This window comes from Gymnogyps californianus, chromosome 1 (genome assembly GCF_018139145.2).
Source record: "Gymnogyps californianus isolate 813 chromosome 1, ASM1813914v2, whole genome shotgun sequence".
NCBI lineage: Eukaryota > Metazoa > Chordata > Aves > Accipitriformes > Cathartidae > Gymnogyps > Gymnogyps californianus.
This window is the reverse complement of record NC_059471.1, coordinates 133,406,397-133,422,642: the sequence shown is the minus strand read 5'-3', so window position 1 is coordinate 133,422,642 and position 16,246 is coordinate 133,406,397. Positions and strand designations below refer to the sequence as shown.

Here is a 16,246-nt window from a genome sequence, read left to right as displayed (position 1 = left end):
GATCCATAGTGTATAAGTGTGGGTCCCATTGTGCGTGTGGGTGTGTTAGGTAACTGGAGAACCAGGGAGTTCAAGGCCAGTTGCTGCGTAGACCAAGTGTCTAAGGCCAGTTACTGGGATCCAGCATGTGTGTCTATGTATGTGTGTGCGTGCACACGTGTGCAAAGGAGTGCATGAGGGTTTGTATCTGTGAGTGAGGGGGTCTGTATCAGGAAGTGGCATGGGGCTGCAGGCCTCAGGGCTCATACATCCAGGTGCCAGTGCGTGAGGATACCAAGGATCCAGGGCCAGCTGCTGGATAGCCTGAGTGTCTACGCCAGCTACTGGAGGGGTCCACACTGTGGTTATGTACATGTTTCCTGCTAACAGACCTTCATCCTCATCAGCCAGAGAGGGACACAGGATGGAGGTCTGTTAGTGCCATCTGTGTTTGCATGAGTGTTTCTGTCTGTATAGATCTGTGTGGCTGGCTACGTGTATACATATATTGGTATTGTGTATGTGTTTGTATGCCTATTGGGAATACACGCTCAGCCTTGCTAGTGGGTGGACCTAGGGAAAGGGAGCTGCAGCAGCCTCACCACTAGTGGGCTATTGGATTCAGTAACCCCAAATAAAACAGTTAGAACTTACGATTCACTTCTAGCCATCTTAAAGTATTTAGGACATTAACCAACGCATGTCTACTGCACAGCACTATTTAGATAGACAGTGGTACGTTTTGTCAGCATTAGGAAAATAGACTTCCTATGTTTCATCTCAACCTTGTCAATAGTTTTTGTGCCACAGCAGTTCAAAATCTGCAAAGATGGGTCCAATCTTAGGCTAAATAAAGAAAAGAAAAATTAGTGTGGAGGGCAGAAGGGGTGATCCTGTGGTTTTACAGCCATAAATTTACTGGGTGCAGAGGAAGGAAAAAAAGTGTGGTCTTTTTTGCTATTGCCTGCAATATCATGCATGTTGCCAGCTGGGAAGTATGGAAGCATCTACACACCAGCACAGCTCCCCCATTCACTTACTATGAAATGTAACCCCCACTGCTGTTACAGAAGGGCCTCACTGCTGCCTTTCTCATCACAGAAGCCAAGTACTAAAGAGGCCATGAAGACTGAGTTGCTCTTTTGTTCATAGTACAGAAGCTAAAATAAGGGTGAATGCAAGTAAATGAAGTTTAGACACTTATTTGGACAAAAAAGAATTTATAAATTTCAGAGTGGGAATAAAAGAAAATAACAAATGTATTTTTTAACTCCTACACAAAAAGAAACACTGGCAGGACATGTATAAACAGCATTCCATCTATTGTATACTCCTGTTTAACACTTATAAGGCTCTTCAGAATGTCCTCCTGTACCTTTGCCCAAACCCACCCTGATACGTGATTGGAGTGATGCTAGTGTTTTTATATTGCTAGAGGATAAACATACTGTTCTACTGCATCCAGCACTGGATAAGGATGTGAGATGATTGTACGATGTGAGAGATGCAGGAAGGCTGTGAAAATGAAACTTTAACTACTATCAAAATGTAACCCTGGGAAGAAGACTGAAAGTAACAGACCAGAGCTATTGCTGAATGGAGTTCAAAAAGCAAGGGAAAAAGTATTCACGTTCCCAAAGGTCAAGAGTCTTGTCCATTCCCATCTTGTGATATCTTTATAGTGACAATAAGGTCGTGCAGACTGGTGGATCTGGCCCAGAAGGAATTGCTCCAGTTCAGACATTTCAGAAACACTCCTGAGAAGAAGGATGAACACGTGTAGAGAGCTGCCGATCCTTGACTATACCATATGTTAATTGCATAGAATGACCTGTACATAATTTAGGGTCAGTCTTTGCAGTGTTGAAGATGACCTAACCACTCCAGATTACAAAATAGCTACAGGTAGCACGAAAGTGCTTCTCTCCTTTATTGTCTCCAACCAATGGAATCTTGCAAAGGAATAAACTGGGTAAATGCCTCCTTCTCTTGGAAAAGATAAACCATGAGCAGACCTCAGGCTTCCAGCAGCTGGCATCAACAAGCCAGGGCCTATAACAAAATCAGTTTGGAAACTAATTTCAAAGCTACCATTTTCATGAGCTCATGTATCTGTCAAAAGGCCAGAAGGGACCATTGAATTATCATCTTGATATCTTGTATATTGCACACCAAAAATTTCATATAATTAATTTTACTTTGTATTGAGATAATAAATAAAGTAATGATGGGAAGACTTCAAGAAGTAAAGAAATCACTTCCTTTCTTGGTAATTTGTTGCAGTAGTTGAACACCTCCACTCTTGAGTAATTCCGCCTTATTTCAATCAGGAGATATTTGATAGAATCATAGAATCATAGAATCATTTAGGTTGGAAAAGACCTTTAAGATCATTGAGTCCAACTGTGAACCTAACACTGCCAAGTCAACCACTAAGCCATGTCCCTAAGTGCCACACCTACACATCTTTTAAATACCTCCAGGGATGGTGACTCAACCACTTCCCTGGGCAGCCTGTTCCAACACTTGAAAACCCTTTCAGTGAAGAAATTTTTCCTAATATCCGATCTAAATGTCCCCTGGCGCAACTTGAGGCTATTTCCTCTTGTCCTATCGCTTGTTACTTGGGAAAAGAGACCGACACCCACCTCACTACAACGTCCTTTCAGGTAGTTGTAGAGAGCGATAAGGTCTCCCCTCAGCCTCCTTTTCTCTGGACGAAACAAACCCAGTTCTCTCAGCCGCTCCTCGTAAGACTTGTTCTCTAGACCCTTCACCAGCTCCATTGCTCTTCTTTGGACACACTCCAGCACCTCAACGAGGCTTCAGCACCTCAGTGATTTCTGCTACAGATCATGCTTGAAGCTCATACTGAGTCACTTCTCCAGCATGCCTGCTAAGTCTTCCTGAGGACCTCCATTCCCTGCTGAAGCCCCTCATTATTCTGTAGGTTTGGCTTCTATTTCTTTCACCTGGAAATTACTATGAGGACAGACTGTATGAATATGTCTAGTCATTATTAGTTATGTATATATTGCTGAGAAACATGACAAGAAGTAGCAAGGGCCACTGGGGAAGGCAAACCAGGAACCAAGGGTGACCACAGCTCAAGCAGTGCATTCACTAACCAGGGCACAGTCCCACAGCGGCTGAACACAGCAAGCAGAGTAGAGTGCAGGGTTCATCAACAGTCCCAAGCAAGGCAAGCAGTGAACCATGTCCAGTATATATTCAGGAAGTCCAATCAGGAGCAAAAGAATACTGGACTGGACTGTAGTCCAGAGACAGGACTGAAAAGAAGGCTACAATGTGGATTCACAGAATCACAGAATGGTTGAGGTTGGAAGAGACCTCTGGAGGACATCTTGTCCACCCACCCTGCTCAGGCAGGGCCACTCAAAGCCAGCTGCCCAGGATCCAGGCAGCTTTTAATTGTCTCCAAGGATGGAGACTCCACAAGGTCTCTGGATAACCTACTCCAGTCCTTAGTCACCCTAACAGTAAAAAAGTGTTTCCCTGTGTTCAGAAGGAACCTCCTGTGTTTCAGTTTGTGCCCTTTGCCTCTGGGCCTGTCACTGGGCACCACTGAAAAGAGCCTGGCTCCATCCTCTTTGCATTCTCCCTTCAAGTATTTGTGCACATTCATGAGATCCCTGGAAGCCTTCTCTTCTCCAAGCTGAACAGTCCCAGCTCTCTCAGCCTCTCCTCCTATGAGAGATGCTCCAGTCCCTTAATCATCTTTGTGGCCCTTTGCTGGATTCTCTCCAGTATGTCCATGTCTCTCTTGTACTGGGGAGCCCAGAACTGGACACAAGACTCCAAGTGTGGCCTCACCAGAGCTGAGTAGACGGGAAGGATCACCTCTCTCGACCTGCTGGCAACACTCCTCCTAATGCAGACCAAGATACCATTAATTTTCTTTGCCACAAGGGCACATTGCTGTCACTTGGACTCATGGTTCAGAGTCTATCCAAGATACAGGACCAAAGACACGGCTGGAGACGAGCTATGATGTGCATATGAGGGGTCCATCCAGAAGACAAGCTACCTACAACATAGGTACAGGGTCCATTCAGCAGGCAGGATCAGAGACAGGGCTGGATACAGGTACACCTACAACATAGATCAGGGAAGAATTGAAGGCCCAGGTCTAAGCTTAAATGGAGATCCTGGGCCCATGGGCAGAGGGTGGAGAGCCCAGATGAGGGTGGTTGGCCACATTAATGCCTACAGGCACACTCAGGTTCTAACAGAAAGTATCACAGAGTGAAGCCTGCCTGAAAATACCACTCAGATAGAATGAGACTTTGACTACATCTGTCCTATTGTCACTCATTAGGTGATTCCAAGATGTGCTGAGAAACAAAGCACAGATCACTGTTACTGGGGAGGCCTACCTGAGAGTTCCAGACTACATCCATCAAAACTGTTAAAAATTTTACACCCTTGTTACATACACAGTGGGAGGCTAGAAGGTGATTGTCACCCAGGTAACAAATGCTAATTGGCTTCAGATATGGAGAAAGTCAAAGAGATCAATCTGGTGTGGCATGACTAGGAAAGCCAATGTTGACTTATGCCAACCATCTAAGTTAGAGAAATATTTGAGACTCCAGACAAACACAATAACAAATGTCCAATACTGTAGAAGACTGAGCCTGAGGTCCACATTAAAATCCAGGTGACCAGCCTGGACTTAGGTTGGAGTGACCGTCCTGTTCACCTGAGTCCAGGGTGCTGGCCACAGCTGCACTGGGGGGTTTGACTGATGTGTTTGCTGTACAGTGTGTGTGTGTGCACATGCTAGAAATCTTGGAATAGGAATTGCTATCTACTCACTCTACCCAGCCCGCTTACTAAATACATTTCAGATTCTATGTCATTGAGTGGTATTTTCTTCTTGTGACTACCTTACCCGTAAATCACCCCATGACAACAACTCTGCACTCTCCCTCATTAGTGCACCTGTGCTGTTTAGCTTCCTACTAGTATTTAACATCTGTATGATGTACTTATACCCATGTCAGTGTCTCTAGTTTTCAGCCTATCACAGCCATCTCCCCTTCCTGTTTCTCATCAGATATAAATACAAGACTGGCTTGGTGAGTGGTAGTGGGTCGCAGGAGACAAATAACACAGTACAACTCTGCATACAGAAGTACAGTAGCCCTTCTGTCTTTCCAGATGTCTCTGCAATACAGAGACATGCAACACAGCCAAGACTATCTATGTTCTGAAGTTCAGTGTGTATAAGCACAGACTCTTGCATTTTCAAAAGTTTGTCCTCAACCACTGGTGGTAGAGCTGAAGGAAGCACTGGTTTTGTATGAAGCTCAACCATTGTGGGAACACTGGTGAGACAGTGACGCATTTCTTTGGGAGACCTTTACAGAAAACTCCCTGAGAAGGGATAAACTCTGAAGCTTACTCTGAGATCATGCTCCTGAGGAGTATGCCCAGCAAGAACATGTGGACAAAACATAGAGAATCCTCTCCTCCTGATAACCAGAAGTCACCCACATAAAAAAATCTTTTTGTCCTGTGACGAAATCCTGGCAACATTCCTCTTTATCTTCACATGGGAGGATGTCTAATCTAGACTTCACTGCAGATTTTGTGTGTAGAAATACATTTTGCTCAGTCCATCACCGTTCTATATATATTTCCACCATTACAGGACAGTCTCAAGCAGGTCATCCTCTGAACAGAAATCAGCAGGTTTGTGGTCATTAATGAGCAGCCACATGCCAACCATATTGCTTCATGCAATGTCTTTCTTCTGCCACACGCAGCCTTGGAAGATTCTGTCTGGTTGAGAGATGAGGAGAAATGAATACAATATCCTCATAAGAAAAAAATAGTAATTTCAACATGTTTACAAACACTCTTCTTGCTAGGAGAAAACACCATGTCAGGTAGGTGACTTCTAGGAAGGAGGCTACAAGAAGCTCTACTATGTCTACTCTTCCACTCCTATATTATCCTTTTGGCAACATGCCCAACAGGATACTTCTTAGGATGTTGTCCAGGCTAGTTTCCAGTTTCCTGTAAAACAGCATTTACACCACTTCTTTTTGGGAAGTGGATTCTGTGACCTACTTGTTAGCACTATCAGCATTCCTGCAATGTCTCCTGTGAGCATCAGGCCCTGGGATTGTCTCCCAGGATGACACATCTTCTTGGATTTTTCACATGGGATGTTCATATTGCTCCCTCCCATTTTTGTTATGGGGAGGGGTATAGTTTGAGAAAGTCTCTGTAGTATTGTGATACATATTCAGCAGTTTGGTCCTGGGACCCAGGTAACAATACTAGGTAAGGAGAAGAAGCCTACACTTTTAACAAATACATGACACTGGAATTTTTTTTTTTAAGATAAAAAGAAATCTTTTGTATGAAAACTGGGCAAGAAGGAAGTCAGGGGAAATAGGTGCAAGATAGGTGAGTTCCAGAAACTCAACTCTTCTTTAGCACAGCTTAGTGATGACAGAAAGGGGAGAGATTCACTGTTTCTGCTTTTATTTACAGAAGGTGTCTCAGATGATTGAATTCTGAAACTATCTGTTCTGAGACCAGAACACAGATACAGATGGAAAAATCTACTTCCTGGATAGGCTGAATTCACTACATACAATACCTCTTGGAGCAATATACCATCTGTTTCAGCATGTTCTTCTGCAAAAGCACAGTATTTTCTAACACAGATGAGAGCATAAAGGTCCTCTCCGTTTGTGACCTCATGAAAGGTAGGATATAGCATGATATCATACAGGCTTTATGTGCACTTGAGAGCTTCTAGTGGCAGACAATTCTGGTACTTCTTCAAAATACTGTGCAAACTCACCACTGTACTTTGGACAGGGCACCCAGCTGACAGTGCTTGGTAAGTTTCCTTAGGTATTTTTGTTTCTTACTGTAGAATATTAATTCATTACAGAATAAAATGCTGACACACCCAATAAAATGTGCTAAAGCATTGATTTAGGAAACTGAGTTAAAATGATTTATTATCTTGGCAAAAGGCAGCTTAGAGTAATTGTAACAATCCATGTCTACTGATGTAAAGGAGGAAAATAAGTCTCTATTACTAAGCATATTTATAAATTAAATGTTTATCTGGATCCAGTGTGAGATCAGAAAAGTAGGACAAAACTACAAAGGATTCTTAAATTTTACTGTGATACCTGAACTTAAAAGTATTGGAGATAAAAGAGTATTTTAGCAAAGTAACCACTACATGCCTTCATTAGTCTTACAGTGTTTGCTTGGCATTAACTCTTCATATTATGTTAGTCTAGCAGAACCTTTCAGTATGACCAACACAGCTATTCTAACATTTTTGCATTCCTATTTAAAATAAGTACAGCAAAATCAGGAAGGGGCAAAGCTTTAGAACATATTCCATTATATTTGCCTGTGTGACTGGTGAGAAGAGGAGCTCTCTTCCATTTCTGTTATCTGTCATCTAAGCAATTCCTCACACACCTACTAATAAAAAATAGGCTGATTTCTAGCCAAAAGAGATGCAGAATTCAAGGGTGGTAGAGAAGGGAACAGAACACTAGCCAGATGAGAAGTGACACCCTTTCAGGAGAGGCATGGTAGCTGTTTTTTCTCTCACTGTGTTCTTACTTGAGATTAGCTTGGTGACGGCACCAGGCTCATTATGGTAGTGAAGACATATTCGGTGAATAGATTAGAGGTCATCTGTCAGTTAATGCATTTGTTTTTTTGAAAAGGATCTGATAGATTTGAGGGGAACCTGGCATATCTTTTTTAATGTCATTATGAGAAAAAAAGTTTCTCTTAGTGCTAGAGGACAGATGGGCATAATCCCATAAAATGGAGTAATTTTTCCTGCTCTGTGCTTGTCACTTCTTTAATCTCCTCAAAACATTTCAGAACAGGAGAAAATATCATATTGAACAAAGAAATTTATTTGGTGTTCTGATTACAACTATTACTTATGTAGTCTCACAGCTGTTTCAAACAAAAAGGAGAACTGTTTTCTGAGAGGCTGCTTTTGTGGGTCTCAAATTCACAAGGTGTGAACAAAAGGAGCATTTTTTATATCCTCAACTAAACAATTTAATGTCCCTCAATAATTCACATAAATTCTTAGCATTTGCTTCCCCACTAAGGGAGGAAATTTGAGTTGATTTCTCCTTTACACAAACTCAGACAACACAGAGTAACAATCTTAGCCATTTGGACTTCTATCTGCAAGATTTTAGTAATTTTAGCAATAATTTTTAGCTGTGCTTACACAGAGCCACTGCAGTTTGCAGAAGGGACCTAGCTGACTGTTACAACTAAGAAAATGTTGTTTACAAAGTAAGTTTGAAATAAAACAAAGGAAAGCCAGAAAGATTTTTTTCTTTCAATTATTTCTTTATACACCTATATTTTCTATTTTGGTCAAGTCATGTTCAAGTTACTCTCTGTATCAGTGAGAGAGGTGATCAGTCTTACAGTTGCAATTGTTATTTTCATAAATAATTTTGGCACATTTTCCCTGATCATTGTAAAAGACCATCTAGGTAATTTTTGCTTTTGAAAGATTCAGGGAAATAGAAAAAGATACAGAAGAAGGGGGAAAAAAAACAAAGAAAGAGAAACACAGACAGGGTATGAGTTGGGGAGCACCTAGAAGAAAGAAGATGCTTTGATTCTTGAAGTAAAACTCATGAGCTGGAGATAACTTGCAGATCAAGGCACTAACACTCTATTCAGGAATTGAAAGATAGATTAAGGGACAAATAAGAGCTCTAATTTTGTATTTTATAAGGAGAAGGAGGATTGATGGAAAAGGACTGCTGTCTGAAAATCCAAGCAAAGGACTAATATACTTGAGAAACAGCATTTGAAACAAAAGGACAAAAGGATATAATCTGAAGTGAAGGAAGCAAAAAAGGTTGGTGAGCAAGTTCTGTGCCAAGTGTGACATGGAATAGGGGACAATTATCTGTTGGCACAAGCCAGGGTCCCAGGGTCCTGAGAACAGAAAATAAAGAGCTCCCCACTCCTTCCAGTTGGTGAACTCCTGTGTCCAAAGTTTCCTAGATCACAGAAGATGAGGATGGGTGAGAGGGAAGATGGAGTTGATGGAGGCTTCTTTGTCCTTGACCTTTCAAAACCTTAGCACTGTTAGAACAGTTATGTACTGTTTTCTTATGGTTTCCCTCTCAACTTCAGACAACAGACCTCAGTGACTACACTGAGTGATAAGCAGAGGCTGACAGCAAAACTGAGTGCATCTGTCAATTCTCTTTCACCCTCCTTGACAAACGTTTTTGTTAGCACATGCCAGAGGTACTGACCTTCCTGTGGGAGCCAGCATTTGCATATTTGAAGCAACATCTCCCAAGAAATGTGTATAGTAGGAATTCTTTCTGGTGGCTATGATAAAACTTTAACTTGAAAAGGACATCTAGTTTTGGGTCCCTCATCACTTGAAGCAGGCAGAACATTAATTACGGGAGAGGAGAAAACAGATTTTATGGGTTAAACACCTGATCATTGTATGAATCATAGGAAGGAGGGTGCATGGGTCAGGGATTTCCAATTAGGTGTTCAAAATTCTGCAGAATTAAGTAAGGGATGAGGGCTAGTGTCAGGCTGTGTCATTACACTTCAGTATCCCGGACTGTGAAATGGTAGGATATATGACGGCAAGTGGCCTAAAAAAGAGAAAGTCATTGTCTGGGACACTTAACAGTCAGGGTTTTGCTGAATCCCATGCCTAAAAGCAGTATTTGTAGGTTCATGGGGAAGAGGATGCTTAACATCAAAACAGATTAAAAGCTTGAAAGAAAGGGAAGTAAAGAGAGTGAAGGACTGCAAGGGAAGGATGAACAGGACCTTCCCTGTGGTCCTGTAGACATTACCTAAGTGAAGTAGCATACTGCATCTCCAGGGGCTAGTACAGCTCTTTCAAGGGTGGGGAATCCTTCAGGATTCCTCTGGGTATGGTCAATTAGGAAATAGAAATTTTGTGCCAATAAGGAGGAAGAAGAAAGAACAAGCTCCTCAGACAATTTGTATATGAAGGTCAGCAGTAATACTGTATTTTGAAAACGGAACATGGCTCACTGTTCTAGGTAAGAAACAAAGTGCAGTGGAAGGATTTGAGTCAGCAGAGCTTCACTAAGAAGGCTAAAGATGGTGTTTCAGGAAAGATAGGTCAAGAAAGAGGGAGATAGTAGGGACTGTGAAGAAGAAGGGGACAAATTAACCAATTGAATTACTGTTATTAAATTTGCCCTGTGAATAGGATAGTTTGGTGTTAATTTGTCAGATTAATAAAACTGTGGAGAAAGCTAGCAAGCAAGCAAGCTTAATGGAATAAACTGAAGGGAGTGAGAAGGATGAGACAAGACCAAAGAAGAAGAGACCTCAAGTCAGATAAGTATATTTTGGAAGAATATATGCTACCTGCACCATGCAGAGCTCCCAGAGACTACTTGGTGTTCGCTGAGTCTACTGGCTCTATTCTACCAGAAATGAACTGTGTGACTGACCAAGTCTTCTCCCCAGAATTGAATTGCCTACAGAATGAACTAATCGTTATGATTCCCTCTTATTCCTACAGTCTATCTCCCACTGTCATATCCAAATGGAATGTGTGTCCATGAAAAAGAATAAGGCAAAAGAATTAGGTCTGGGAAGGATGTACAGGTATTCATAAGGAATTGGCAAAAGATGTGGAGGCCGGAGGGAAAGAAAGCGAGAGTGGGTCCAAATGAAAGAGACTGGATCTTACAATATATATCATGATTCCTAAAAATTGTGAGGATATTGATGTCAAACTACAGCACCAGACAATAAAGTGCTTTACTAATGACAGAGAAATGAAGGGTTGTTTGTATGCTGTGATCCAAATCATCATTAGAAAACAATGCAGAATATTTAATAACCAACTACTACTTAGACTGATATACTTTCTTTTCAGCACACTTTTGGCTACTACTTTGCAAAAAAATGGTATTTGAAGGTTTAACATGGTTATCACTGGACAGCAGCCCGGGACAGCTGTGTGTAGTTTTGAAATTACACTGTGAGGCTGTGCTCTGCCAATATTCAGTATCTTGGAGAAGGAACAAAAGTAACAGTTTTGGGCAAGTGGGAATCATGAGAAGAGTGTATTAGGTTGTGCAAGGGGCAAGATTCTGGGGGTGTGACGAGGGTAAACACAGAGGGAAGTCCTTGGATTCAGAGGATGGGTTCTTTTCCCAAGATGCCTTATTATTCATGCTCTATAAAGTTAGGGTAGACTAGAACACAGCAGAATGGAATATAAAAAATAATTCCAGCTCTGTCTGTAACACATTAAGATGAATATAATCTATAAGGACATTTGGTGAAAATGGCTGCATTTATCAAGCCTATAAAAAAATCCTCATCAATCTTGTTCTCACACATAGACTTTCAGAGTGGTTATGGCGGAGCTTGGTCAAAGTGAATCGGGGAGAAACTTGGGGATAGGTGTTTTGGAGCAGACAAACTACATTTTGGAGGAGTGACACAACTAAACAGTTCTATGTAAGAAAGAAATATGGCAAATACCAGAGACTTCCTTTAAGATTCTGGAATAAAAAGAAAGGGAATTTTTGATGGGACCTAAAACAGTAGAATCTGGTGATCCTAACTGGGATTCTCTAGGAGAAGATGGAGAGAAAAGAGCCAGGCAATACAGCACATTTAAGAACAGGTAAGCATATGGCCATTGTGGTTCCAAAGTGCATTTGTGCATGAGCAAACAAACCTATTGTGGTCTGGCTCTGGTGAAACTTAATATATTGCTGGGGAAAACCAGTTCACAGTTGTAGATAGTGTGATATCATGCATTTCCTAATTGACAGCATTTATGCTTTGAGAAGGTAAGACCCAGATACCATTTTAAGGGAAACAGAAATGACATGAAAACTGGGAAAATGCCATTTTTCTCAAGTTAAGTGCAGGCAACCTAGTGTTGATCCCGAACTGTAACACTGGATCCAGAAAGTGAAAATAGAAAACCAAATGTTAAAATGCTAGTTTCATTGAAATGAGTGATAAAGCTTCCACTAATTTCATTAGAGTCAAAATTTCACCCTCCATTTTTACTTTCACTCTGGCTTCTTATGCACTATTTAGAGTCATTAAAGTTATTTTTACCATGACATCTCTATGCTGTCTACCATGCTCTGGCTATTTAGATTTCAGATGTATACGCTGGATTCCTAGCAGACAGATGGGGAAAGAGAAAGAGCGGAGAAGGAGATGGTCAAATGAGTCTGAGAAAGAAAATCAGGAAAAACTATAAATTGTGATGTGGGAGATAATGCTGTAAAGTCATCCAATGAGGGTGTAAGAAAAGATAAATGGGAAGAATCTGAACTAAAGAGGGTATATCACAGAACGTTTCTGTAATGGGAAATATTCATACATAATGCACACACAGAACCACAAAACTCAAGCATTCATATTTTCAGACACAGACAAACAGACTTTTGGCAAGAGGAATTATTGTCTAGCATTTAACCTTGTTTTTTTCTGATGTCAATTCTTTTCTGCATTGCCATGAGTTTATGCAAAGAAAAAATAGGAGATAGTTTTAATAGAAATGATGGAGCTGACAAGTCCTGTGACATTGACATGAGGAATACAGCTGAAGTACCATTTGCTTCTTTTCATAGTCTAAGAAACTTGTACTTCTTGTCCTTTTTGGCACCAAGAGAAGACAGCAGGGATCTAGCGCACTTACTTTTCCTCAAGCAGAGTGTAAATGGTATTAGCAGTACAGAATCAAGCCTTCACAATTTCAATCCTTATTTTGCTCAACAGGTGTGTGGGGTGTGGGATTCATTACTCTATTATGTCTTTGTGCTCTGGAAATGAGCAACATTTTGTGACAGGAACTAAGCTGACTGACTTAGGTAAGAAAACATGGCCTACTATTTCTTTGCTAAATAACAAAACATTCACTCTTGGTTCTTTTGGGAAACTTTGCAGGTTAAAGATTCTGTAGGTTATATGTTTGGGGGAGGTCAATTTGTTTGCTTGTTTATTTTTATTTTTAAAACTGTAGGATAAGGAGAAGGAGAGATTGAGGTGAAATAAGACAAGAAATTTCAGAAAAATCTTGACTCAGGACCTAAGGAGACAAACATACACAGAAAGAGATAAAGACAATAGAGGATGAATGCAGAGGATCAGTTTGCCCCCTGCTCATTGTATAGCTTAAAACAACAAACCAGAGAACTAAATCCTTTTTTTCAATTATCACCTTAGCTTTAGTAAGCTCGGCTACTTGGTCAGTGTCCAGAGAAAAACTTTTGTACTTACTCTGTACCTTTATATTTTAAATCCTGGAGCCACATTCTGTTCAAGTAACCTATTGATTTTGATTTAAATGGCATATATAGCATGGCATATTTAGTATATACTATGTTGAAAAGACAATTAAAATTTAATGTAAATATAATTGTCTTGTAGACTGAAGATCATGATCCTGCATGCTCAGTGCTACAGGTCACATCATTGAATCTTGAATTCAGCATCCAGTCTCCAACACAGATATTTCTACAAAAAAAACACATGATCTACTATTTAGATGTATGAGGGTGAAGGCTCTGGGCTACATTGCTTTCCATTTCAGGGAAGAACGATGAAATCATACCTCCAGCTGTGGCTATCTTTTCCCTATCAAAGCAAGAGATCCAACAGAAGGGCAAGGCCACACTGGTATGCCTGGCCTCTGGTTTCTACCCTGACCACCTGAATCTGGTCTGGAAGGTGAATGGTGCTAAGAGGACAGAAGGGGTGGGGACAGATGAGTTTTTCACAGGGAATGGGAGTACCTACTCATTGACCAGCCGACTGAGGATCTCAGGCCAGGAATGGTTCAACCCTTTGAACTGTTTTGAGTGCGTTGCAAATTTTTTAAGAATGGAACACTGGAATCGATACACAAATTAATCTACAGTGATGCTGGTAGGTAAAATATATGTGGGTGTGGGGGTCATCCTCTGTAGGATCCTATATCTAGAGTAAGCAGTCATTACTGAAGGCATGTTTCTTGCCAATCTACTACACTTAACCCAGATCTGTCAGTCCCCAGGAAATTGAGACCAAGCAGAGGAATCCAATCCAGTTCTTCTCCAAACTTGCTACAAGCCATGTAATTCTCATTCCCACACCCAGTCTCTATTATACAAGTGATTGTACAAATAAAGCACTTTAAAAGAGGTGCTGATCCATATCTGGGCTCAAATAGTATCTCCTATTTCTTTTCTTCTGTTTTTTGATTGCAGTATCTTCAAAGGTGAGTCAAACCACTAATGTTTTCCTCTCTCAACAGTGAGGTTTTTTTATCTATACATACACCTGTGTATGCAAAGAGAGATGTGTCTTGTGTGTATGTGTCTTAATGTGTCCTGCGTTTGCTTTTGCTGGCAGGCACAGCTATTCATGCCATATGCATGGGTGCAGGATTGTACATGTGTGTACACGTGCATTCATGTTCTTGTTGAATACACATGCATGGATGTGAAGATCCAAATTCTGTCTACTCTCATGAAATCTTCCATGAGGCTGGCTGCTAGAACTCAACATTTCAGCATAAAAATACTACTTAGAGCAGCAGACCTACCTGTAGCATAAAGATTTATGTTGATATTCTAGCAAGCAGTTAGAACACTTTGCTAAGTTACTGACTCCACATTCTACAGCACGTTATCTCCTTAAATATACTGCAGAATTAGTATAAATTATATTCCCATGAGAAAGACTCCAAATCCAGTTTCATTTGATGCCCCCAATTTCTCATTCTGCAGACCAATTCCTAATCAGTCATACCAATGTGAATGTGAAAATTCTAATACAATTACTAGTTAACATGATATTTCAGCTAAGGGCAGCCAAGTTATAACTTGTCCAAATGAGCACTGAACAAGTTCTCCTAATCAGCAGAATGAAAAAAAAGTGTCCTTGTCTAGTAAAGTTTTCTAAAGAAATGTTTGTTTTCTCTGTTGGTTTTTATTTATTGCTTTCTCCCTTGCTTTTCAGAGAACTATTGGAGAAGTGCTACAGCTGGGAATTTTGTGTACATCATGCTCATTTTCACGAGTGTTTTGTATGGGATGTTTGTGATGGGGCTGATGCTTAGGTCCAAGGAGAGGAACAGAGTTCTACTCTGTACTCTTTTGTCCTAACTCATTCTAACTGTGCAGGAGACCACTTTGGACAAAATGATGTCTTAAAGTTGATATTTATATAAATCCACTTCTCTACAATTGTATTGTGTCTCTTATCTTTTTCAAGAGATCAAGGTAGTGAGAATGAAGGGGACCGTTTCAGACAAAAAAAGGGAAAGAACACCAGGGAGATGTTGCACAAGACAATCAACGAAGTATTATCAAAATATGTAGTCTCTTTAAAGAAAAAAGGAAAATCAGGAAGAATAAGAAAATAAGAAAAATAAGAAAGACCAAGAAAAGCAAAGGAGGAAGGAAAACAGGATGCAACTCAGAAAAAGGGAAGAGAATCTAATCTGTGGGGGAGGAGGAAGGGGAACCAGAGTGTGGTTCTTTAAAGCTGTGTTTGTGGGCACCATTTCTGTGCAGCATAAACTGTAAAACCAAGGGATTACTAATCCTGGAGAATGTTTCTGGAGATCTTTCATCCACTTTGTATCTCATTAAGCTATTACCTTATGGCATAAGTTAAACAATTGGTAATTCAGAGGTAGCTCACTCGGGAGTAGACAGAGAACAGAGTCATACCTTTTACGTATAGATGTATCCTAAATAGATGTAGGAACAACGCAGGCCAAGATAGAGGAGTGCTAGTGGAACTTTGGAAGCAGAACATCTGGGAACGCAATAGCAAGGCAGAAGGAGTGGGATGCATAGAGTGGAGACCTTGAAGGGAACTTCTGTCTAGCATAGCCAGGGTCATCAACAGAAGGGGGAAATAACTCTGAAGGCCTCAGCAGAAAACAGTACCTCAGAAGCAGAGCAGATGATGTGTCAAAATGTGCTTGAAAATATCTCTTTAAGGGAACAGCAGTTGAATTTTAGCAAAACAGGATGCGGTTTGACATTTACTCAAAAAAACGTTTTGATAACGCATCAGCCTCTCTTACCACAACACCACCCCAGCCTCTCAGGATGAGGCACAGGGTGCAGCTCTTCGTTCACCATATTACAGCTGGACAGAAATAGTGACACATATGGGCCTTATGAAAGCTGGTGGGTTTTTTCTCTCATGTAATCACACAGTCTTC

General features: G+C 40.8%; 1 gene segment (V, D, J or C); it reads left to right on the top strand.

The window, feature by feature from the left end:
* The first annotated feature begins 5,887 nt into the window (after positions 1–5,887).
* LOC127015711 (T cell receptor beta chain MC.7.G5-like) lies at positions 5,888–15,173 on the top strand. The segment is given in 5 exon segments: positions 5,888–5,894; positions 6,779–6,862; positions 13,619–13,957; positions 14,274–14,284; positions 15,028–15,173. Coding segments are annotated over 5 exon segments (587 nt in total).
* Positions 15,174–16,246: the final 1,073 nt, after the last annotated feature.